Raw genomic sequence first — 27,105 nt, forward strand, 5'->3', positions numbered from 1 at the left:
AGTCTGGTTTTAATCCCTGCCACAGTACTGAAACTGCCCTTTTACGAGTTTTTAACGGCCTTCTTGGCTGGAAATTAATACTCTGTGCATTAACGAATCAAAAACTGAGATTATTGTCTTTAACCAGCCAGATCCACTTGCTGACTACACCAGTGCTCTCGGCCCTCTGCAATCATGTAATCAACCCGTCTCAAACAATCTGGGGGTGACTCTCGATAGTGGCTTTAAACTGGATAAACAAATCAATTCTGTTCTAAAAACGGGTTTCTTTCAGAGGCTGTTGGCCAAAGTGAAGCCCTATCCCTCACACAAGAACTTTGGGAGTCATTCATGCCTTCATCACTTCCAGACTGGACGACTGCACCACCCTCTACATCGGTCTTGACCAGTCGTCTCTCCGTCTCTCCGTCTCTCCAGCTCCTACAAAATGCCGCTGCCCGACTTTTAACAGGGACTAAGAAACCAGAGCACATCACCCCAGTTTTAGCCTCACTCCATTGGCTTCCTGTCTCTTTTAGAATTGCTTTTAAGACTAGCTAATTAGTTAGGTCCCGCCCACTTTTGACAGGACCAACCCTAGCTGAAAGTGGCTTGCTTTGCTTTATCTACCCCCCCCCCCCCCCCCCCCCCCTCCATCCACGCCCATTGTAGTAGATCCTTATCTCTGGAAACCAGAAAAATTAGAGATAGGGTTGGGGTTAGGCGGTGGCCTAAATGCCACATTAGAGTATAGTAGTATTTCAAAATAAAAGTGCCACACATTTTTTAAATAAAAGTCCTTTTTTGTTAAAACCTTCAAAATTTCAATTAGATCAATATTTAAAGGGGCCAGAGGCCATGATTGGGCAGACCCCAACGCGCCAGGGTCCAAGATCCTGACCAACGCTGCTTGCAGCTTTAATTATTATTATTATCATTATTATATTTAAGTTTTAATAAAATAATATTTTAATTTAGATATATTTTAAAAACAACAACATTAAGTCACTACTCATAATATTCAGAAATTAACGTGTCCCAAGTTTAAACACCGGATTCCGCCTTTCATCAACAAACTCAAGGTTTTCAAGTTGTGGAGCCACTGGAACATTCCATCATTCCCATTGTTTCCATGGCAACCTTCAGAAAAAGTCTCCTACTGTACATCCAAGCCAATCTAATGGTTTTCATGGAAGCAGTGCAATGTGGCCTGTAAACATTCAAGAACAATTTACTATCAGTATTATCATTTATTAGTTGTTACCTAAAAAATGGCGGTGGTTCTGTCAGAGGGAGGAGATGCAAACCTCCGAGGATGATGCCGGTGATGATGACCATCACTGAAGGGAGGAAGCTGTTTCTGTACCTCGCCAACACTCCAGTAACTTCTTCTACTAGTTCTAGTGTCAACATGAACAAAGCTTCAACACATCCGTCCATTCATCTTCTGTACAGTTACTTTCAGTTCGGAGGCTGATCCCAGCTGACTTCATCCTGAGGCAGAATTCACAGACCCAGCTAAACACAGAGAGACCGAAACAAAACTGACGTTTACAGCGTTTGGAATATTGAAAGAAAACTGGAGCACCTTGGAGAATCTGTGCATGAGGAGAACATGCAAACTCTGCACAGAATAGGAAAACTGTAGAAATGGATACAAATTAATAAACACAAATCTGTGAGCAATCTGTGATTTTGAATATCCCCAGTTCAAATTCAGGTTCAGGGGCCTTTAAGTGTTATTTGCATGTTCTTCATGCATTAAAGGGGTTTACGTCCAAGTACGACATTTTGCTGCCACAGTTCAAAAACTTGCATCTGAGGTTCAGTGGCGCCTTTAAAAAGCCTGTATGAGTGAATGAGTGTGTTTATTGTGTTTGCACTGTGTTGAACTCCTGATATACCCACATTGTATCTGATTCCACCAAAAGTCATCTGAGATCAGCTCCAGCGCCTTGTGATCCACTGCAGGATGAAACAGAACACAAGAGGGATCGACACAGTTACTTTGAGTTGTTGAATAGTCCCATTATTGATTTTTAATATAAATTTGTTTTACGGTTTAATGTTTGATTTTGTGGCTTAATGTGTTGTTTTTTTTTGCATAAATAGTTGTTTTGGCAACATAGGAAACATTTATCCATTTATGAAGGTTTCCCAGGTCTTTAGTATTAAGAATTGTTTCTAAACTGCTGCGATATTATTTCACAAACTCTTAAATTGACTTGAGATCTCACTTTTGTTGGTTCAGTGATGTGTTTTTACGATCAAACGTTTTCATTTAGAATAGTCACACAGTGTGAATTCCACACAATATGCCGAGAGATAAGAACGCGTCTGCAGGTTCAGTGATGATGTGACTTTTCTCTTATTTGCAAAAAGAAGAAAGTCACTCCATTGTTTCCTCTCGATCTTTCCTCGTAGTATTTTAGGTCACTGCGTCAGTGTTTTTCCTCGTCTCTCCGTTCATGGTGTCAGCCCACTGAGCTGTGTCCCCATTCGCAGGATAATTGATTTTATACACAGAAACAGCATGACGCTACAGAGATTTCACAGTGACAGAAATCATATGACACAAGCCATTTGACTTGCTTGATTGTCTCAACTTGGCTCGTTGGGTTAAAGTTAGGGGAAAACGTCGGAAGGTTCATTGATTGTGAACTGGAGGATTCTGCGTGAGGAATGTACACAGAAAACAGCAGCAGGGGAGGAGAAGATTGATGGAGGCGGCACAAGGAAGGTGATGTAACACCCAAGACGCTGCAGCATGAACTGAGGAAAAACCAAGACTGCATCTTTTGGTATTTCTATACTGTCTTATTTCTGTGCAATGAACACACCTCTCTGATGTTTTTGTTGGATTTGAACACCTCGTGTTTTGTGTTGACGTGTTACTGCACTGGTAAATTAGACTCCACGTTTGAGTGTCTGTCCTCGAGAGGTCATGTGTTCTCTTTGGGAAACATTAAAACGCTGAGATTTCCCATGAAATCCCCACAAGCCTCCAGAATCATCTGTGGAGCAGGAGACACTGTGACCGAAGGCCGTTAACAGGTGATCAGCTGGGTCCACATGCATCCCGCTCATGTGCCAGGAAGTGATGCCGGATCAACTGACAATACTCCTCCCAGCTTTTTAAACAGGAGGAATCGCTATTAAAGAAACATCATCTTAAACCTGTGCAGGATTAGTCTCTTTACGTGTTTCTATCTGCTTGATTCTAAGAAAATTTTAAATCAAATTCCACATTAGGAAGAATTCAAAGCTGACACACTGCTTTGACAAAGTAAAATCAAAGGGAAAATACAATTTGGTCACTTAAGAAGAAAATCAATGAGCCAATCTTAAAGACAAAATTAAATGATTGAATATAAAAGGAAAGATTACTAAATGAAGAGTTGTATCAGACAACAAACAGAAATATCACAGAAACCTGCAAAAATCTATGAATCTGAGATCGATAGATAGATAGATCGATAGATAGATAGATAGATAGATCGATAGATCGATAAATCGATAGATCGATAGATCGATAGATAGTCCCCAGTGCTGTCACACTGTTAATCACATTCACACATTCACACACCAATGTAAGTATTCTTCATTGAGAGACAACCGCTCTGCCAACTGAGCCACAGCCTACCAAGGTTAATGATTCCTCACTGTGAGCTTTTGTTCTAATTTATTGGACTTTGAGAATCTTATGTTAAATCAATCAACTCAAAAAAGAATCACAGAATATATATATATATATATATATGTGTGTGTGTGTGTGTGTGTGTGTGTGTGTGTGTGTGTGTGTGTGTATATATATATATATATATTTATATATATAGAGAGAGAGAGAGAGAGAGATAGATAGATAGATATAGATATAGATATAGATATAGATATAGATATAGATATAGATATAGATATAGATATAGATATAGATATATACACACATAGGGGATCAGGGAGATTCCCCTTTTCCTTTTAATATATGAAGAGAAATCATGATTTTAAAAAGATGACTTTGTTAAAACAGAGCTATTGATCATTTCCTAAAAAAAGAAAAAGAAAAAAATCACCATGTTAAAGACTGCAGACTTTATAAAGACACCATTTATTTTTTATTTTTGTTAAATACATACACTGGTGAGACTGATGTGAAGGTTTCATTTAAAGGTGATTATGATTAGAAGATGGCGGCAAAATGTCTGGAGAAAGAATGTGGGGAATCTATCTGTTATGAAAAAGACATTTATTCAAGTGTGGAGAGAAAGAAAAAAAAGGATTTCACTGATATAGTGTGTTCAAGTATACTCTTTCTAAACCAAAACTAAATGACTCAACTTTCAGTTTGCTTTTTATGTACTTAACAGAGACATACTTTACAAAGTTTTAGTTGGATTAGCTTAAACTGAAAAGTATATAAAAAATATAATACTATCAAGATATACCAAACAGAAGTATAATGAAATATTGAAATATTTATGACTTATCTTTAAGTATGCTTGGCTTGTTGTGCTTATGGTTTCAATAATAGCTGATTAAATACATTTCTACACATATTGGCTTCTTTGTGGCATACCACAACATGATTTAAATCCTATTTTATACTGTATTCAAAGAAGTATGCAAGTACATTATTATACTATATAAGTAATGTATATGTAATTAATGTAGTATATATGGGGTATATTTTGTAAAACTGACAAAGCAGGGGAGTAAAGGCTAAGATAAAAAGAGGCAAAACATACATAACAGAAACAATAAGTAAAATAAATAAAAAGAATACAATTAATGTCGACCAAAAGCTTTCCTGATAATAATTGCATAAGTATTATTAGAAATATTATGCTCTATAAGTATTAAATATTCTTAAAAGTCTACTGCAGGTATAATGATATTAGTATACATGGTACATAAAAGTATACTTTGGCAAAAACTCTTAAGTATAATAAAATGAACTTGAACCTCTCTCTGGGAATAATTGTCAAAGACAAAAAGTCCATTAAAAAAGCATTTTCTACTCTTGCTTGGTAGATAAAAGTGCAGCCATGTGACTCACGCAAGATATCGTGTTTTGTTAATACAAGTAACTGAATTTCAAGCTTGATGTTTTCTGAGAAATGCGCGAAATCCCAAAAAGTGTTGCCAGCGCCTAATTTCCCTCCTTAGTGGAGCCTCCGGGGTGTGAGCCGTAATGTTTCCGAATCCTGAAAACGCTTTGGGAGGATTTTAGTCACAGTTTGTTTAAAAGCATCGCGGGGCGCATCGCGGCTCATGTGACGGCTTGATGGAGCGCGGACAGACTGATGGACGCTTCTCGCGCGCCACGACGCGCGGGGATGATTGGAGACGAGGCGGACCCTGTGGCACGCCCCCTCCGCTCCGAGGCCCGGAGGTAGCTACAAATGTGGGGGGGGAGAAGAGTTTGGAGGGGGGGAAAGTTGTGTGGATGAGCTGTTTGTAGGAGTTTGTCATCAGAAACGAGCAGATCACACGCCGGGGAGTAATTATTCATGACTTAAATGGCGGAGGAACTGTTGAAGGACCACGATGCAAAAGGCAACACGGTGAGTGACAATGTGATTGGAATGTGGGTTTAATGTGGACATTCTCCAACAGCTGTACAAAAGAGTCAGGATTTTAAAACTGCATATGTTTTGATGGCCTCCTGATCAATCTTTGAATTAAAATTATTTAAAATTATCCATTTAACAAATATGAATCAAATGCAACTGCAAACATTCATATACTCTAAACCAGGGGTCTTAAACTCAAATCATCTCGATACACTGTCATCTCATTAGAGGAACATAGGAAACAGATTTATTTTTTTTGCTCCATAATGTCTAATTTAATCATTTTAATGAACTAAGAAAAATGAACACATCTGCTCATAGTTTCTTCACATCACACATCAAAACTCTAGACATGGGATCTTCTGCTTCTTATTCTACTACAGCTACTTTTCTGTCTGTGTCAGTTTTTGTTCATAGAATATATTTTGCTCATTTAAATTGCACAAAACGTTGTCATTGTGTTGGAGAAAAGTAAGAGAAAACAGGTCTTAAATATAAATATTTGCAGTACAATTCATGTTGCAGGACATGAAAAGTTACCCACAGCTTTGAGTGTATGCTGATGTCACATGTGAAGAGCTGCACATCTGACAGATAATGAGTCTAATTTGATGCTGACTGGATGTCATTGTCTACTCCGGGCTATTTTCACGTGTAGGCATCTAACTTTCTCCATCAGGCTATTTCCAGATAAATTAGCTCTCATTAAGGAACTGTGCCGTTACTGTTCAGCCAGAGTGGAGGGGTTCTCCCACCCACTTGTAATAACACACTAGTACCATATTTTTCACTTCACCAACAACATGCTGATGGGTTTGAAAGTTTGACGTTTCCTGGGTGTGGTCATGTGCACAGCTCCCGGTTCCCCTCGCTGCTCCATGTGAAGAACACTATAATCCCCCTGAAGGTCACCTCCGGGGTCAGCTAAGCCCGTTGTGTGGAATTTGGGATGGCAGCCAAGAGGGTAGCTTCAGGTCATTTATAATGAAAATACAGTAGGCTGCGTCTCTGCCTTTGAAGACGGGCCATGCAGGACTCATGTGACTTGGGGACGGAGGCCTCAGCGGGTGGCCGGCAGAAGTGCCCGGCATGGGAAAGAGACGAAAAAACTTTTCTCACTGTAACACATGTTTCTCAAGCTCTGCACAGGCCTGCTGAGAGGTCCAAAGTTCTCCAAGAGAGTTAATCTCTTTGCAGGCTGCACACAGGTAAACCAAAAGGACTGAAAAAAACCCCCGCATTTGCTATACATACTTTAAAACAAGGAAATAATGTGAAGCTTTGGTTTGTTGGTTTTTTGCACATTAAAGACCTGTGTATTTCATTGATTTATGAATGTATGGAGAAATGTACTGAAGTGTTGACATTTGATTGAAAAACTGACATTTTAGATGAATATCAAACAAGTACAGTAGCCTCAAAGACACAGATATGAACAAGATTAGTGTTTTACGACGTCTTTGCCCCGTCGCAGATTGTCTATAAGGAAGGCAGTATCTACTTTCAGATGTAATAAACTGTCAAACTCTTTATAATTCAGGGGCCACATACAGTTTAATTTCATCTTCAGTGGGACAGACCGGTAAAATAGTGCTATAAGAACCTTTACATTTAAACTTTAAAGTTTTTCTTTGTTATGGTACAGAGTGTATGTGATGAAACTGTCACAAATCTTTTCACAAAACCAAACAATTAGGACCAAAAAATTCCAACAATTTCAACATGAAGCCGATTTCATTGAAACCTTCTTGTGCAAAATGCAGTGAAATGTCCCAAAAAACTTCTCCTATGACTGTTGCATTGTACATGTTGTTACAAACGTGAGACTGCACCGTTTTTTTCGTTTACGTTTCAGGATGGCAGAAACACTGAAAACGATATTGTTAGCAGGGCCACGCCATGAGGTGGCGCTGTTGGTTGATTTTGTAATGAAACTACACATGCGTGCATGCAGAAAACAAATACCCTATAAACATCAACAATGGAGAGAACCCGACATTCATATGGAGAGATGACGAATTGGATGCGATCAGAGGTGAATCTCACCTAAAAAACTGCCAATATGGACGATAAAACCAGAATACGGACTGGGAGTCATGTCACTCTGGAGGCCGCCATGTTTGTTTCTCGTGCATGAGCAGAAGAAGTATTTACCATGACGGCGGTGCGCATGCGCAGTAGCGGAGTCGGAGCGTCTCCAGAAAGTTCTCCAAATGGCTCCAAGCACCATTGTTGTGTAAACAGAAACTCAAAACCTGACGAAAGTTTTATATTTGCTCTTGTTTTAACTGTCGCGTAAACAGTTAACTAATGCTAGTTTTCTACCTTTCAGCTCAGGTCTCAAAAAATCTATATTTTCTTTGAAATTGTTTGGGCAATTTTTACAATTTGCTTCGTGGTTTGGCCGTATTGGAGCCTCTTGCAGGCCGACGGGTTGTGGCTAGCGTCAGGGTTCGGGAAGCCAAAACGCTGGAAGACGCTAACTCTCGTTTACTTCTAAAAGCACGAGGTGGTTTCTGCTCTGGATTCTTGAAAGCATCTTATTATAGTTTTCTTCGACATGTGCAAATCAAATTTTACCAGTTGGTCCCCGGATCGAACTGAAAAACTTGACGGACGTTGAACTATGTATTAAAGTGGTTTTGCTCTCTCTGCGTCCCTCAGCACCTCACCAAGTCGCTGCTGGCAGTGGCTTTCCTGGCCTCGTTTGGCAGCTCCATGCTGTACGGCTACAACCTGGCTGTCGTCAACTCTCCCGCACAGGTTTGTCTCGTCATTCCTAGAATGGTCACTGTCACTGCTGCCGACGTGAAACCCAAGTATTAAAGTTTTCTAGGATTCATTCACAGTATTCTTTTGGAACTGGGAAGGCGTGGTACTGTCGTGCGGTGCCATGAGGGCTGCTATCAGCCTCACCGTGTCATCGATGTTCGGTCGTTTTAATGCGTCATGTGCTTCCTTCTGTTCCGTCCATCATTCCTGTTTGGCCACGGAAAGACTCACACCGAGAAATGTGTGACGAGGTTCAAAGCCACATGTCACTCCAGTGTTTGAGGACTTTGTTCACAAGCCTGCTGCTCTTCTAGCTGCTGTACAAGAACCAGGGTGGAGGGTCTAAAGTCCTACTAGAGTCAGAGCAGCTCTTCAGGTTTCTCAGAAATGAGTTTACTAGCATTCTTTTTGTCAGACTCGCAAAATACATGTGATTGAAAGGAAAAGCAGATTTAAACACTGTCATTCTACACTCCAGTTACTCTTGACATTTATATTCCTCACGTGAAATAACTTGTCACCTTGAGAAAAATATCACATTTCTCCAAACCACTTCACATGTTTTTGTGCATTAGTATCAGTAGCCATTAATAACACCAATATCGTCTAATAAGGCTATGAATCAGAAACATTCCTTGATTTTCTGAAATCAGAAGTTATATATAAATATAGTTCACGTTCAGCAATGTCACAATAGTTCCCCATGCCACAGATATCACATTTTGTCTCTGAGAGCAAGTCTACATTGCTCATCTCCATCTTTTCACATGCATGACATACTGTGGACAAGGAGATTATCTTTATAAAGTATTATTGTCCCACCCATTAGTTCAGAATTGTGTTTTGATATTTTTGAAATCATGCTCTAATAATGTGTAAGGAAAAAAAAAGGGAAAAAATCACAGTATAATGAAATAATCACATGTCAGGTTTTCAAGTATCTGTGCCCTGAATGAGAGTCAGAATAAGATTGTTTTATTGGTGGGAACCTGGGGAGTCACACACTGCTTCATGGTATAGCTCATGTCGGATGACACAGAACTCCAAATTACAACATATGTAGAAAAACACCCAACTTTTAAACTATTCATGTAAACTACGAGCTGACAGTTAAGGGCCTCATGTACTAAAAAACAAATGATATTTTGCCGTCTACTTCGGCACTTAGGTTCACATTAACATGTAATATCAGGCTGTTACGGCTCACAGAAAGAGTGAACATATTTGTGGACATGGGAGACAAGAGGATGAGTTTTGTAACATTCATCCATCCATCCATTGCCCACCGCTTATCCGGGGCCGGGTCACGGAGGCAGCAGTCTAAGCAGGGATGCCCAGACTTCCCTCGCCCCAGACACTTCCTCCAGCTCTTCCGGTGGGACCTCAAGGCGTTCCCAGGCCAGCCGAGAGACATAGTCCCTCCAGCGTGTCCTCGGTCTGCCCCGTGGTGTCCTACCGGAGAGACATGCCCGGAACACCTCCCTTGGGACGCGTCCGGGGGGCATCCGAAACAGATGCCCGAGCCATTTTTAACATTCAATTCATTTGAAATCTTCATTTGGTTGATTTATTCTTCTTATGGTTGAAGAGGACTTACGCTGGAGCGTACCCACAAAGCCCTTGTCCACCTGTGTCCCAGAAAACAGGAAAGCTACAAACTGAAAGATGGGCGTGACAGCCCGACCGACCAAACAAACAAACAAACAAACAGACAGACAGACAGACAGACAGACAGACAGACAGACAGACAAGCAGACAAATAGGTGTGGTGATGGGTCAACCCTATACAGGGCCGTCAAAGCCAAATTCAGATTTATTTGATGTAATACGCCAACACATGATAACCTCCTCCACCAACAAGGGCGTGACAGCGTTTCAAGCTGATAGTCCTCAGAAACAGAGTCTGAAAGAAACAAAAACCCAAATGGTTTCCTTGTGATGTCACTCGTGGTGTTATTCGGAGTAAATTGTGTAAAACACACACAAACTGAAGTACAATTTAGCATGCTCCATGCAGGCTCTCACTGAGATCAGGCCTTTGATTTCACTTGCCTGGGCAACTTTTTCCATAAGCGGCAGTGAAGTGAAGTGAGGGTTTATTTTTCCTGCAGGTACTCTGGTTTCCTCCCACGGGCCCCTGACCGACGCCCATGCTCAGCTGGTGTCATTTTAATGATAACTGGGTAGATGGATGGAATTGAACGCGAGAGCAGTTTCTAGTTCATTTGAAAACAATGACAGGACTTATTCTAGCCCATCAACTTGTCTTCTCTGTGATCGCGATGTCGTCTCTTCTTATGCTTTTGAACTTCTTCGTCGCATCTTAAAAAAAGCTTATCCTTGTCTTTCCGGTCATGTCATGTGTGACACTGAAAGACACGAGCTCAAAATAAAAAAAAAAGCACATTGCAAATAGAAATCCATCTGCTTTCTTTTTTCCCCCCGTGTCCCATGAGTGGATGGTAAAGTCAAACTTTCAATCAGTCCATCAGACTTTCAGATGTGCGTCAAATGTGTGCTACAAATCAAACTTTAGGTGTTGCAAATCAATTAAGACAAGAGGATAGTTAAATTACCTTGTTTTGTGTGTTTTGGGCATTAAATTATAGTACCAGAGCTAAACTTGTTACTGACATTCACAACTGTTTATGTGAGGCTGCCTGGCACAGTTAAACAAGGAGCTATTCAGTTTTAGTGTTACGCTGTGTGTTTTCATCAATCACATGATTATCTGTCTGCGGATGAAGGTCAGCTGAAGGTAGCAGTGAGACCGAGCCAAGATCAGAAGATCGGCTGCCTCCCCTGCTTAAAGTACCGCCATTCTTTGATTCTGGTTCACCCATTTGTGTGTGTGTGTGTGTGTGTGTGTGTGTGTGTGTGTGTGTGTGTGTGTGTGTGTGTGTGTGTGTGTGTGTGTGTGTGTGTGTGTGTGTGTGTGTGTGTGTGTGTGTGTGACATGACAGTTTAAAGTGCTTTAATACAGCTGAAGAAGTGAAAAAATAAATCTATATAACCAAAATAAATTTACCATTCACATATAGCAAAATGTTCTAGATCCACATTATTAGTCATCTACTGTGTTCTTCTGTTCCAAAACATCTGCAGGGCAGGAGCGTTGAACATGTGGTCGAACACCAGCCCACAGGAGAGTTAGGGGGGGGAAAAAATGTAAAAGTAGAAAATAGAACTTTTTTTTTCTTAATTTGTCCACTGGGGATTGCACTAATTCTGAATGAATCGAGGTCATAATGAATCATAATGAAACTTCCAGACCTAGAAATGAAGAAGAAATGGCTGCAATGCTTTTACAAGCCTGCAATACAAGCTGAAGCTGCCTGATTGATATCCAAACAGCATTACCAACTGGTTAAAAAGTACATTTTAATGTGATTGTGTTCTGAATGTACGAAAACATTTGCTCTAAAATTAATACAAAACTAGCCGATGTTGGCAGAATGTATTACTATGACAGATCTTACCAGTATTTAGATCAAATTCCTGAACTAATTTGAATTAGACAGTTCAGCTGTGGAGCCTGGAAATAAGTCAGAGTGTGACAAAACATTTTTACTGGAAATTATTTACATGCACTTGTCAAGATGTGAACTTTTTACAGTGTAGGGTATGATAGAAAGCTTTACATGAAGCTGGAAAGAAAATATATTGTAGTGTGATTACATACACTTGTTTAGTTTTTACACTGGATGCGCCGACTGGGATTCAAACCTTCGCACTCAAGATTAACCTGATACACCTTGTAAAAGATAATTAATCGTTTTAAATTGAAATTATAATCACACTCGATCAGTTAGCAACTCAACCTGACAAAACCAAGATATTGTTTGATCTAAACAGAAAAAGCAAGATTCGGTTTTTAATGTAAAGTTCTTGTGTCACAGGGAGGTTGGAAAAGAATAAAACTAAAGAAAATCTAAAAGAAAAGTGGCACTAATTTGGTTTGCTTTGCTTTCACCTGATAGAAATTCTGTTTTGTACACATCAGTGAAGAATCCAAAGCTTCCATTGACGTATTTGGTCCAGTTAGAGCACCTCCCTCATATTTTATGTCAGGGATTGCTGATTGGGAAAGGATTTATTGAGCCGCACGCCGCTGTTTGTTTTATATGAAGCACTGGGGAAAGGCAAGGTGGACCGAGGAGCCAACAAAGCCACGCTGTCAGGACAAAAATCCAATCTAAGAAAAGCCTGAAGAACAAGGCACAATCACAGGGACACAACCAACTCTGAAACACAGACGAAAGAAGACACACAAGGAAAGCCCAAATATTAACTAAAACCACCAGGTGAAGACAATCACACACTCAGGCACAGGTGAAACACATCAGGGCAGGGAGCAAGTAGCAGATGTTTACTTTCACAATGGACAAAATCAATCTTCATCTGAATGAACCCAAAAACAGCAGACGTCTCAGAAATGGTCCCGCATGTTCGCTTCGTTCTGACACTTTGATATGGCATAAAACCTGATCAGTCTTGTGATGTGGTTTTGGTGGATTCAAGTTGTTTTTAGCTGCTTCCATTTCAGCCCGATTGTAAACAAATGACTACATTGTTCATGCAATTGTTGTCTGACATTCACTCCTGAATGTGTTAAAGTTACAAAGGTATTTACTCTTGTCCCTGTGTCATTGACACACAACAAGGGCCTCATTGTTGCGCTGCTGCATGAACCTGCATGAAAAGTGAGGAAAGCTGAAAGGATAACTGCTGTCATTCTCTTCAAGCTTGCAGTTTATGACCCTTTTCCCATCAAATTGACTTTGACTAGATTTTGACTGAATTAATGAGCTGATGGTGTCAGATTTTATAGCCAACATTTGTATTCTCCACGGGTGTAGAGTAAAATGTGTGTAGCAGAATGAATTTCTTGTGTCTTGTGTTTCTTGTCTAAAGTGTCTTTCTACCTGCAGTACATCAAAGACTTCTACAACGAGACGATGATAGAAACGTACGACTGGGTGCTAGATGATCGTCTCCTCACCGTCTTGTACTCGCTCACCGTGTCAATCTTTGCCATCGGCGGGATGTCTGGGGCCCTGCTGGTGGGCAAACTGGTAACCAAATTTGGAAGGTAAGTGAGTCTAAATGAACGTTATAAATGTGTCTTGCTCTGAGCTTCAGACCTGATATCTGTGGATGAAGTTGATTAAAATGTCCAACAGGAAAGGGACCCTGGTGAGATCCACCATGCTGGTGTTTATAGGAGGAGCTCTGATGGGCTTCAGCAGGTGGTGCAGAAACCCAGCCATGGTCATTGTTGGACGCTTCATCACAGGAATACACTCAGGTAGGCTTGTCTCCATCTCCTCCATCTTTTCTAACACACTGAAGAACATGCAGACTGTTAACAGGAAAGCCCATTTATCAAGCGCGAGTCCTGACGAGAATATTCCGGGTTCCAGACGGAGCTAGGGGGGAGTTTCTGTGTGGGGTTTGCATGTTCTCCCTGCCTGGTCGTGGCTTTTTCTCGGCCCTCGGTGGACATTAAGTTAAATATTGTAATTGCCTCTCATTAGACTGTAAATATGAAGAAATATGAGTGTGTGACTGTGTTTCTGTGTTTGGCCTGTGATGGACAGGCATCCTTTCTAGGTTAGGTTGCCGAATTAGATTTTCCACTTTTGAATTTACTTGGGAATTTATTTTGAATTAACTTTTTCATTGAAACATAGAAACGAGTACAGAGACTAAGCCCACTTCTCTTTAAGATGAGTCAGCAGATCAGCTCCAGCTCCCCGTGACTTGGAAGAAATGTTGTAGTTGAATGGACGAATAGTCTTCGATCTGAAGAATTCTTTAAGACAAAGGTCAGAATCAGACTACTAATGTTGTTTTAAAGCTACTCTTTTCCACCTGTCGACAGCTTCTGCTTAGAGACGTGATTTTATTCTATAATTATCTTCAAAACAGGAAGTTCATCAAATTTAGTACAGATGCTTTTTCTTCTCTCACTTAAAGTTAAAGTGTCATGTCAACTTGAGTTTTATTTATTATCTTATCTATTTCATGGAATGCTTGTCACAAACAAAGTCACATCATGCTTCAAATAGGAAATGAACTCAATTAACATCATGAAGCGAGCAAATAGTTTCTGAGGTCGTTTATGGGAGAGAAAGTTTGAACTTTGAACTTCAAATTCACAATCACCTTTGATTAATAGCTGACTCACAAGTCTCGATTTGAGGACTTAAATACAGTTTTTCAAGTCTGAGTGGACATCAGGATATTTATAAGTTATATAAAATGTTGTTGAGAAGCACTAAGCCCTCCTCTTTCTTTCTCACCAGGGATCTGTCTGAGTGTGGTGCCGATGTACCTCGGCGAGATCGCACCCAAGAACCTGCGAGGCTTCCTGGGTCTCGTTCCCAGCATCCACATCTGCCTGGGGGTCTTCATCGCTCAGGTCCTGGGACTCTCCGAGCTGCTGGGAAAGGTACTGATGTTGTGGCTTTCAGCAGCAGAGCCTGACTGTTGACGATACTCGATACTCTAGCTGGCTTGTGTGGATCTGTGTAATGTGAAATACATTCTGGGTTTTTAAAATTTGTATAATCCTGCTGCAGCTTGTGCCGCTTTACAACAATTTACTCCAGAATATAAAGTTGAAACCATAAGAATTTACTCAAACTGATGAGATGTGATTTGTTGTTTTTTCATGTTTTAAATATCTATCAGTTTCAGATTTGAGCCCAATTAAGACGTCATTGTGTTTAACCCTTTACACTCCTTGAAGTATTTGGGATTTGAGCATTTCAACTCTTTTTTGATTAATATTCCAAGACCTACTTTTTTACTCCTTTGTGATGTTTTAAAGTCTGTCTTAGAAATGCAACTTTTTTTTTACATTTAACAAAAAAATATTATTAAGGGTCTGAGCCGGAGCAGAGATTATTATTACTATTATTATTGTTGTTGTTGTTATTGTTATTAATATTAATTTTATTATTATTTTACAGCAAAAACTGCTGCATCTTTGATGGCCTAAACATCCGCAAACTCTCGTGAAAATTTGCAGACATGTCAGATGTGGCAAACGTGTTTATGTTTTGTGGTAATTACCCATTTGTCTGGCAAAATGGCTCCATTGCGCCCCCTACATTGTTCTCACATTCGTAACATCCACTGGCAACACGTCTCACCTACATCAGAGACATTTGGTAGACATATGCAGCACGTTGGGCTACACAAAAATGTCACTGACACCCATGCTCTAAACCCAACTGGAAGTCCGACATTTTGCGTTATGAATGAAACACATCCATATACTAATGTCTATTCACAGTTATAGCGCCACCTTTTGGCAGGAGGAACTTCAACTTTTTTGACACTTTGATGTATTTTTAGTATTAACTGGTTGCCGATATTAGTCTCAAATGTGATGACATAGATGTTGACACGTTTATGGTGAGTTATGAAGAAAATGGTGATGTTGTCATCAAAAAAGGCATGTTGCGGCGGCACGGCGAATTTCCATATTTCGCCATTGAAATTGATGTGTTTATATCTCAGCTCCACATAAGTCAATCGACCCCAAACTTCATATGCTGGACACCAGGCCAAGTCTGCAATATGTCTTAAACTTTACATGTGGGATCACAGTCCTGCCGGCAGACCAATATACAGTCACAGTAACTCGCCACCTGTTGGATGGATAGGAAGTGCTGCATAACTAACTTGTACATGCACGACGCCTCATACTTTACGTTGATCACAGTCGGCCCTCTTCACATCCATAGGCCAAAATACACTGTCAATTGCAGCGCCACCTGGGGGACATGCTTCCAATCACTGACCAGCAAGGATGCGAGGACCCGTTCAGCGCCGCTTGCAGCTTTAATTAGTATCTAAAAAGGCTATAATTCTCTTTGGATGTCTTTAAAAATCTTTCAAAACCCTGGTATCTCGTCCTAATCATCACATGGTTTTCATAAGAAAAGTGCTGTGTTCTTATTAACTTACAGCAGATCGCTTGAAAGAAACAAGAAAACCCGGGACATGACTGAATGTTGGTACTTTCCCCATAAAAAGTTTGGTAAATTGAAGTCACATTCAGCAGTGCAATGTGCTTTTTGTTGGAAGTGAACAGTAACTTCTAAACTTTATCATTCATGGAGTATCATGTGCTTCGGCCCTCTAGCTTATTGTTCTTTGATGATGCTGGTGATGCTGTTTCCACCAGCTCACTAACAATATGGTCAATTTATAGCAGAAGTACAGAGAAGCCTAAAGCTAAAAACTAACAAAACTGGCCTGCTGATAAAACTTGCAGCTTCCATAATTTCTTGTTCTAATCTTTGGAGGATTGTACATCAGCTAATGGCCCCATGACAATGTGGATACAGGCTGAAATATGAAGTACAGAAGAGGCGGAGGGGGTCACCAATGGGCTAACGAGTGACTTTTGTGATGGGTTTTGACATAAAGTTCTCTTATATACTCTAATAAGGCAAAGGGAGAACATGCAAACTCTTTCATTCTCAAGAAGAAGAGTGCTGACCCACCATCTGTGCATTATGACTCCAGATATTTCATTGGATGAGTACCTATTGTTTTTCCAGCCTGGTTTTAGTGAGGTTTTGTGTATTTTTCCCCACAGGAGGAGCACTGGCCTTTGCTTCTGTCCCTCATCGTGTTTCCCACCTTAATCCAGCTGATGCTGTTGCCATGGTTTCCAGAGAGTCCCCGGTACCTGCTGATAGAGAAGGAAAACGTGCACGCCACCATCGCAGGTTAAGGAGCTCCTTTTCATTTTCAAGTCCTCCTGACAATGTGCGTTCCACCACATGGGAACCGAATGGTCTTTGTTTCCAGCCTTGAAGTGGTTTCGCACTAAAGCGAACATCCAGGCTGAGGTGGAGGAGATGCAGGAGGAGCAGCGCTCGCTGTCCTCCATACAGACCCTCTCCGTTCGCAGACTGCTGACGGACCGCTGCGTCCGCTGGCAGGTCATCACCATCGCCGTGGTCAACGTCGGCATGCAGCTGTCTGGAATCGACGCGGTGAGCAGCAAGAGGGTTGTTTGTCTGTCTGTGGGCTCGCTGCTGTTTCTGTGTCTGTGGATTTTGAAGGTGGAACTCCAGTCAATAACTCCAGTTCACACGCCAACGCTTCCCGTGTTTTCGGTTTCAGAAAAGTAGTCATTTTTGTTACAAATTGTTTGCTTTTGTGAAAAAATAGACATTTTCACCACGTATACGCCGCATCACAACAAAGGCAAAAACTTTAAAGTTTAGATTTAAATGTTTTTTTGCCACTATTGCCACCAGTCCGGCCCACTCGAGATGAAATAGAGCCACATGAGGGTCCTGAACTAAAATGTGTTTAACACCTCTGATTTGAAGCACCTTGATTTGCCTCGTATCTGAATGGTACATTAGAAATAAGCCTCTTATCTGTGCGGAATGCGACTGTTTTAGAAATGAAGATTACTCCTTTTTTTTCTGGAAATTCCTGTTTCCAAATCGGTACCAATTCTTCAACTTTCTCCACCGTGTTTGTTCTTGTGTCTGCACTATGTATGCCTGCTCTAATGCGGCAATGGTGATGAAAGGCGATACGTATGGTTACTAAATCAACAAGACAGCATTTAACTGCACCGATCACCGTCTTGTCCACACATCATCAATGATGGATGTTGCATCAGCAAAGTGTGATTAATGAGAAAACACAAATTAATTTCAAGGGGAACGCTTGTCAGGAGTCCATACTGATGAAATGTTGTATCTCAAAATGCATGACTGATGGTCGAGCTCCATGATAATGATCACTTTGATGAATCGGCCAACAAGAAAAGTCACTTTTTGGCTCCTTAAGGAAAAAATGACAAACTTTTGATTTCTTTTAATATGTGTGCGCCGCTCTCTGGAGTTTCCATGTAGTTTCAGTGTAGTTTCATTGATTGAATTTCAGATCTGGTTCTACACAAATGACATATTCAAGAATGCAGGGATCCCAGATCCTTATATCCAGTACACCACGGTGGGAACTGGTGCCATCGAGGTCTTTTCTGGGATGCTGGGCGTGAGTAAACACAACCACACTTTTCATATGTTACGTTCTCTTCGGTATGTCTCATTGAACCTTTTACTGGATTCTCATTCAAGAATCGGATTAAATTGTTTTTAAAGTATATTACAGTAACTCAAAAGTAAGAGAAGACTCTTCAAAAGAAGAGTATATCGTGGGGTTTTCTTTGTTTGGATGGCGTCTCTTACAGCGCGTGCCGCCTCTTTCTTCATCACTCAGTGTTTTACCATCGAGCGTCTGGGCAGGAGACCTCTGATGATCGGCGGCTTCCTCTTCATGGGCCTCTGCTGTGCTGGGATCACCGTGTCTGTCCTCTTACAGGTGGGTGTCATCTGTAGTCCTGTGGGTGGACAAATACAGAATCGTGTTAAGATTATTTCTCGTGGAAAAATATAGGTTGTGTAAAACTCAAGCCCGCCATTTTTTACATCCGTTCGACTATGTATTTGGTTTACTAAGTATTTATAATTAGTTACTGTACTGTGATTTCCCAGGTACCTGGACTTAAGTATTTTCTTTTCAAGGACTTTTCTCTCTCAACATTAAAGATAAAAATGTCTGTCTTCTTTACAAACGTCTCGTTACTTGTTTTAACCGTCAGAGTTACAGTGAAGGAATGAAATCAGCTGATGGTCACAGATTCTCCTTCAAAATGTACAATGTCCTTTCAAAATGTAATAATAATGATAATAATCATCATTATTATTACGTTTAAACAATCTCAAAGTGCTACAAGAATAATTTAAAAGGCAAGTTAAAAAAAGATTTGAAGTGTTTTATGTTAAGTCTAGGTTTCTTTTTTCTTCTTCTTTTAAATCAGAAAATAACGTATTTTCTGACTCAAACCTAGGACACAATTTCATCATGATCTGCATCATTAATCAGATGAATCCATGCTGACAAACATAGTGTTAAAAAAACCAAGCGTTATAATGTGTTCACCAGCTATGAACCTAGTAGTAAATGTGGTTCATTGAAGTTGTTTTATGATATTAAATAACTCCTCAACTTTAGTTTCCATGAAAATGAGAAAATCGGGAAAATTCTATTGGTGGAACTCTGCCAACGATCTGTCCTTCAGTGCTGTAGCAGAACGACGGGAGGAAGAGTACGACTCTTTCAATTTTTATTCAGACTGTGTAATCAGCCTTATTTTATGGATGAAATGTGTTTGGATGGATGGGATATTGCATTTCTGTGTAAGCTAAATATTCATTCCTGCATTTAAAGCCTGTACGTTCTTACTTTTAACCGAGGAAAAAATTGTGAATCTGTCTATTTTTACTTTTGAGTAGTTTTAATATAGTTACTTGGAGTCTGTCGTGTAAGCCAAATCAAACTGACTAATTACTAATAACAACACGCGAAGGTGAAAGAAGCTGATTATGCGCAGTGATGAAGTGAATGTCATCAAGCTTGCATGCAACATAAATGATGAAATATGGATTTCACATTTCATTTAGATAGCATCGATTACAACATAATATAGTTCTTTTAGAGGGAAAAATACAACAATACCACAAGAACGTCTAAGTTCAGACTCAGACGCGCAGGTTTTCTGCTTGCATCAGTTGGGAATAAGGTTAAGGAATAGTCGGAAAGAAAAGGATAGGACGGTGACAAACAAATACATCAGACAGAAAACTAATCCACTTACTGCAGATATTACGGCTGCAAGAGACACAGAATCACAGGTCACATGACTTCCTATTTCACAGACCGAGATCCGGCAGGAAGCGGCACAAGTGAATGTAAAGGAAGTGAGAAAAGTGGCCTCGTTTACACGACAACGTTTAAAGTTAAAACGCATAGTGTTTTCGTTTCAGAAAGGTTTTGCGTTTACACTGCAACGTTTTGACAATGATATTCGTTAAGAAGAATATGTAGTTTTTATGTTGGGCCACTAGTGGATGCTGCTTGTTTTGAAACTACGCACACACGCAAATAACAATAAGCTATAAACATTAACAATGTGACGACATGGACTTTGTAGTTTTTGTCCATCTACTCATGCACGTGCAGATCTGTGAAGACCTTTATACTTTTGGAAAATTCCTTTTGACAACCATTATTAATCGTGTATAAAACTACGTCATTATGCAGTTATATCTAGTTTTATATCCATGTAGTATATTGTGCAGCAGTTTTGAACCCATCGCTTGTGTTTGATTGACAGCCTCAGTTTTCCCTCATGCGTTACATCAGCGTGGGCTGTGTCGTGGGGATTATTGCCGGCTTCTGCATCGGTCCAGGTAAAAAAAAAAAACAACAACTTCAAACTCTCTGAAACTTTTAACCTGTCTCACACACACACACACACACACACACACACACACACACACACACACACACACACACACACACACACACACACACACACACACACACACACACACACACACACACACACACACACACACACACACAGCAGCCGTAGACGTGTGCAGTGTAAAAGGTAACACTGCTCCCTGGTGGTCACTCGCGCAACAACAGGCACGAAAAGGAGCTTTCCTCCCTCCCAAACTGCTCCTCGGATGGTGAGGAGAAATTTTGTTTCATTAGTCTTGTAAATTAGGAAATCACAACTGCCACGCCACATCCATCGCCGCAGCCATTTGCACACTGGATGAGATGAGTGAAGTGAATTAAGAGGCAATAGTTTACGGCGTTAGGAGCCACGTCGAGCGGACCTGCGAGGATGATGAATTAGAACGAATCTGGTTTACACAACGTCATCAGTCAAGCCGGCGAAATCTATACCTCAGCACACGAGAATTTCTGTTGCTGCAATTAAATCTTTAATGGCTCATTGTTCATAAGCTAGCCGTGATGAATACAGTTTCCTTCAGACGAAACCTTGCTCGCACAATGACGCCCTCCCATACATACCGCAGATGCTGACAAATTATAGCCTAGTTATGGCTTTGACAATATTAAACCTTCCTCTCTGCAGTTATCATGCACAGATAATGAGGACGTCATTTGGAAAGCTGATCATTAGAGGTTTTACTAATGCGTATTTCTCCTTCGTAGTTTTCACTCCAAGCAATGAAGAATCATGTGTTTAACGCAGAAACAACATCTCGTAGATCTTCCATATCAAACTAATGAATAGTACAGGCTCTGGATAAGTCGTCTTGTGGCTCAGAATTGGACTTTTGCCAAGTTGACAAACACCTCTTGTCTGACTCTGATTACTGAGTAGTAATGAACACATAATGAAATAAAAGTAGAGTAATCCAACAGCTCTCCGTCCTGAAGAAGGCTTCTGGTTTTGTTACATGGTCTTCTGCTAATTTGGAATGGCTGCCAGGAAATAGTAGAGGGAATATTGATGAAGTAGAAGATGAATGAAGATGCTGAAGTTAATTTCACAACACCCAATAGATCCACACAGTTGTTGTACCGGGTGATTAAATATGATTTGTTTGTTTTTTAAAGTGATGCTTAGTTACATCTAGGCAATAGGTTTAACTCATTCCGTGTGCGACGCTTGACGATGTTGCTGAAGCGTTTCCTTCCAAACGAAACAAACGTTCTGCGTCTTCACAGCCGGCGTACCGTTCCTGATCACTGCAGAGCTCTTCAAGCAGTCTCACCGACCCGCCGCCTACACCGTGGCTGGCTGCCTCAACTGGTTGTCCAACTTCACCATCGGCTTCGTCTTCCCCTTCCTCGAGGTGAGAGCGAGCTCGTGTACCTGAAGCTCACTGCGACAGCATCGTGACGACAACAACAACAAGAACGTTTCAAGTGAAAACGGGCCGTTTTTGTTTCAGAATAGTTTCACATTTTCACTATAACGTTTTGAAAACAATGCAAGAAACGCTGAAAACGACACAGCTTTCCTAAGTGGCCACTAGTGGGTGCAGTTGTTGGTTTTTGTAAATGAAACCACACATGCACATAGAGAACAGTGCACTGTAAACATGAACAATGAGCGTACACAGACAATCGTATGGACAGACGACCAAGTTGGATTGTTATTACAGTGACTGTTGACTATAAAACCACCAAGTCCCACCGGAACATGGACTGGGAGTCATGACACTCATTGTTCTTACTGGCCATCTACTGAGCATGTGCAGAAAAACTATTTTTACTACAGCTGTGGCGTGCATGGACAGTAGCAGCATTTCTGAAGTCTGCATGGAGACAGAGTGTTTTCCATTGTCATGCAAACGAGCACCCAAAACGCAATGACAGTTTTCTGTTTTCACTTGAAAACGCTGTTGTGTAAACAGGGCCTGAATCTGAACCCTCTCAAAAACTAACTAGTTAAACTAAACTAACTATTCATTATTATCATTTCCCTTGGAGAACCTCCTTTTCCACATTGAAAAATCCTATTTCTCGGGTGCGGAGATGCAGCCACCGGCAGGCCACCCCTGCCCACTCTCAGTTACGTCCCTGATAGAATTAGTCGATGGACAAATGGCACTTTTATAGACACCTGCTTAAAACTTTACTGACTAAGGTCTTAACCTTGAAATGACCAAAAAAAAACCTTCTGAAACATGTTTGACCTCACAGAAACTCCAAAATACCACCAGGTTTATCGTGCCAAGCTACTTGCCCTCAAGGTTTCCTTTGTTTGAATCTTCGGCGGGATCTCCACTGAGGTCTGGAGGCTGCAGGATCTGCTGTGGCTCCGTTTACAATGTCATACAGGGAGCTGTTATGCTGTGAGCCGTGCGGCCTGGTTTGAATGGAAGCGACGCCCCAAATACCAATAAAACTTCCAATTAATCTCACGACCTTGCTGTCTGTCATTGTCCTCCGGGACGTTCCACATGAACAGTAAAGAGGATAATGAAACGCTCAGCGTGTTTATATCACCGTAAGTCTGCATTTTAGCATCTTTTAGCCCGGTGATTCGCTTTAACAGCTGAAACCTTCACTGTTTGACCACCATCTCTGTTTACAGAACAAGGCAACTGCTTAATAACGGTCTCATTTCTTAGACCAGTGGTTTCCAGCGTCCTTGAGATTCATCATATGGTCTCTAGGAGAAAGGTCGTGACTCCTTCTACAGACCCAAACACTCTTGGTCACACCCTCTACCATGAACAAACAAAAGCCTTCAATTTGAAAGTGATGGGTAGTTTACCAGGTTTGCTCTAGTTTAAAGAAAGTGGGTTGTTTTTTTTGACATGTGCAAATCTTCTTTTGAAAACTTTAGTTACGGTACAGGCCCCCCTGTCATAACTGGCGACCCAAACTCACCTTTGACACGCCTCTAAAAATAATCCACACCACCGATTTAGAACGATTGTCCACCAATATCGAATATTGGGGGAAGTTTACACTAACAGGTTATTATGCGACGCACAATGAGATTTACAACATCTTTAAGTGTTTGTATTGTTCATGATTGTATTGATTTCTAACCTGTATGAGTCGCAGAGATTCTGCTGTTTTCTTTTCTTGCCAAATTCAGAAATATTTGCTTTACTTACTTATTCCTCTTTATTCTTGATATTTCACTCCAGGAGTTGTGAGCCAAAATCCCAATTTTAAAGAATATAAAGATAGCCAGACAGCTAAAGTAAAGGTAGCCAGGGTAAATATAAAAAACTTTAGGAAAGGAGAAGAATACAGGCCACCAGAAGTGGGAATATCTTCAGGATCGTTACTTTACGTTATAGAACACGAACCGACGTGAACCCTGAAATGTAGTATGAAGGGCACCGGGTGAGCATCCGCAAGTCAAAGCAGTCGCAGACGCGCAACGCGGAAAGTATGGAAGAGCCTTTAAGGGGCCGATTTTCCTCCGAGAATCAGTCCGATAGCCATCAGTGTACGACGCGCATTCAGGACTATCAAACAAAATCAGATGGTCTTTCACTGGCATTGCACAGCTAATCGTGAAGCACATGTTTGACTTGACAGAAGGAATGCTCTCCTGACACAAAACTCAGCGGATGTTGAGTCATTCACAAGCTAGCTGTTCGGACCTCTAATCCCGGGTGTCAAACATAACGGCAAGAAGCAAGAGGCTCCAATCAATAGCCAAAAGACCAAGGAAATTTCAAAGAAAACATTGATTTTTGTTTTTTAAACCAATTTCTGAAGAGTGGCAGACACAACACAACACTGAGACCCGAGATGAAGTTATCGGTGACGCTGCCATGAAAGCTAACGACCGTGTTGCTAGCAAACTAGCTTCAAATCCGTGCTGTGAGGGTGAATTTATAAAAACATGTATGATGCTACAGGAGAAGTTTTATTGACATTTCACTGCATTTTGCACCGGAAAGTTTCACTGAAATTGGTTTCACGTTGAGATTTGTGTTAGTAGTTGTTTGGGTTTAATAAACTATACATAAACTAGACATTTTCGTCACATATACTCTGCGCCACAACAAAGAAAAACTTAAAAGTTTAAATTTAAAGGTTATTATGGCACTATTCTCCCACCAACTCAGGATGAAATGCTATATGTGGCTCCTGAACTAAAATGTGTTCGACACCACAATTTTTTCTTTTTTATACTGTTTCATCCAATTAAGAGTCACTGGACACTGGAGCGGTTCCCAGTTGATGTCCATCACAGGGGGAACAGTCGACGTTCACAGCTACGGCCAGTTAGGAGGCACCAAATAGGAGTAACCAAACAAATCAGCGAGATATTTCAAATGAAGTAGAATTTCCCTCTTCTCCCCATAACTTACGTCTTTGTTCTAAATGAAAACAAATGTTTGTCAGCGGCTGGCCGATGTGTCCGTGAGCAACTGTTTTCAAACTTCACGCAGTGATGAAGTGCCATTGTTTAGTGAACAGCTTGTTCAGGAGCCTTCGTGTGGAACTAATTAATCCACTAATTTATAAAATAATTAACTTACATTAAATTACTTTCCTTTTGGGTTGATTTTGTACTCATTTGCTTAGATTTGCTTTAATAGCTTCATCTTTGGTGTTGTTTTCCCAGATTTTATGTCTCCTTGTAGTTGTTTTACCATGGAAATGATTGTATGGCCCCAAACTTGATTTCTTTTGCTTTCCAATTTCAACATTCGGAGTGAGAGAAGTCTTAATGACAATCAAAATGTTTTGGCACGAATGCTTCCTGGACTAAAGACGGAAATCGTTGGAGATGTAGAGATTCCAACAGTCCTGAATTTACAAAAAAAAAACACCTACAAAGCATTAGTGTTTAAATAACTTAAAGACTGTAAAACAAGCTGATGGATTGACACAAACACATTTTGTCGCTTGTTTTTTGGTTTTTAATCATATTAACTGCCGGGGTCTTTGAGTTTGTATGCATTATAAAAGAAGCACTTTTTCATTTTTTCTTTCATCGCAGAGTTTGAATTATTCTTTGTTCCTTTCCGTCCGCAGATTACCATGGGTCCCTTCTGTTACCTGCTCTTCTGTGTGATCTGCTTGGGAGTGGCCCTCTACACCACCTTCATCATTCCCGAGACCAAAAACAAGACCTTCATGGAGATCAGTCAGATGTTCGCCGCCAGGAACAACATCCTGGAGGAAGAGCTGACGTCTAACGGTCACCTGAAGCTGGCTCTGATGAACGGATATGGAACCCTGGGCCAACTCGATGAGAAATAATGCAACAGCTGGAAAAGCCGGTCGACCTACTCGTTATTGGTATAAAGGGGGAGCGAGGGAGAGCCGTACTGCCTTCAATCATTCGCAGAAAGTTAGGGAAAAACTTCTCTGTAGCCAAAGTGGCTTTTCATCTCCAGTCTAAATGGATCTCGTGTGTGTTTTCTGAGACGGAAGTCACATGTTCATGTATTTCAAATCAACCATCAGACACGTTTTAATCAGTTTCTTGGACTCCTTCAGCGTGTGTGTCACAGCTGAATTGGTTTCTCACGATGCTCTTAGATGTTTTTACCCTCTGACTTAAAGACCTTATGACACCAAAACATTTAGTTTTACTTCTAATGAACCTAATGTCATGACCACATCAATGTTTACAAAGCTGACTGACCTGATTTTGAGGCTCGAAACACAATCAGTGTGGGAGGAGTTGATTGCACACGAGAGGGTGTGCAAAACTGAAGGTATGCAAACAATTTGTCCGACATTTCAGTGGATCAAGGTCACAAGACAACATGTGACTTCTACTATATTTACTGTCACTGTACATTTGCACTGTTTGGCTCATGGTGAATGTGAACAAGCTACTGGTGGATTTTTGTTTTGTGTTTTCATCTTTTGTTACATCATTTTGTGTGTCTTTATGTGAGAGACCTGCATTTTGTGGCTACTATAGTAGTCATTTCATTTGTCCAAATATACGTACGTCTATGTAAATCTTGTCGGGGAGTAATTATTTATGCACCCATCATCAACCCATATCTAATTGAAATATAACTAGAAGCAACAAGTGAACAGAATCCAAAAATACTGATGTCTCCTCTGAGGCTTGGATTATTTAAAATAGACTGAAGCAGCACGGAGAACTGTTGATGTAAAATTCTCATTTTGACCCAATGGACACGGTTTCCTGTCACATAAAGAGGAGCGGGTCCATCCAGCTTGTGATCAGTGCACAGTTACGTCTGTTTTTCTGGTGGCATGAGCTGCATTATATGCTGATCGCACAGGCTGCTTACACATCGAGAAAACCACTACTACACTATATCAATGTTGTACAACAATATTTGCTCATCTCTTTCACTAAAGTGTTGCATATTCCTGCAGGACAGTGTTAAACCACGCACTGAGGCCCTGTTTAAACGACAATGTTTTCAAGTGAAGACGG

At 40.7% G+C, this 27,105-nt stretch overlaps 1 protein-coding gene across 4 annotated transcripts; it reads left to right on the forward strand.

The window, feature by feature from the left end:
• Window positions 1-2,546: 2,546 nt before the first annotated feature.
• Window positions 2,547-26,658, forward strand: slc2a15b (solute carrier family 2 member 15b). Of its 4 annotated transcripts, none has more exons than XM_080463090.1 (12): window positions 2,547-2,780; window positions 8,214-8,312; window positions 13,253-13,413; window positions 13,505-13,629; window positions 14,630-14,775; window positions 16,939-17,071; window positions 17,154-17,341; window positions 18,252-18,362; window positions 18,588-18,689; window positions 20,545-20,620; window positions 21,921-22,048; window positions 25,713-26,652. In XM_080463090.1, exons 2-12 carry the CDS (start codon window positions 8,268-8,270, stop codon window positions 25,938-25,940), a joined length of 1,443 nt encoding a protein of 480 aa, XP_080319216.1. In that variant the 5' UTR covers window positions 2,547-2,780; window positions 8,214-8,267; the 3' UTR covers window positions 25,941-26,652. The 4 variants fall into 4 exon arrangements, with proteins under 4 accessions (XP_080319216.1, XP_080319217.1, XP_080319215.1 ...); XM_080463091.1 differs by having other exon boundaries at window positions 2,596-2,719; XM_080463089.1 differs by lacking the exon at window positions 2,547-2,780 and adding an exon at window positions 5,066-5,540 and having other exon boundaries at window positions 25,713-26,658.
• The last annotated feature ends 447 nt before the right edge of the window (window positions 26,659-27,105 follow it).

The sequence above is a fragment of the Lipophrys pholis genome (assembly GCF_963383615.2).
Source record: "Lipophrys pholis genome assembly, chromosome: 5".
NCBI classification, from domain to species: Eukaryota; Metazoa; Chordata; class Actinopteri; order Blenniiformes; family Blenniidae; genus Lipophrys; species Lipophrys pholis.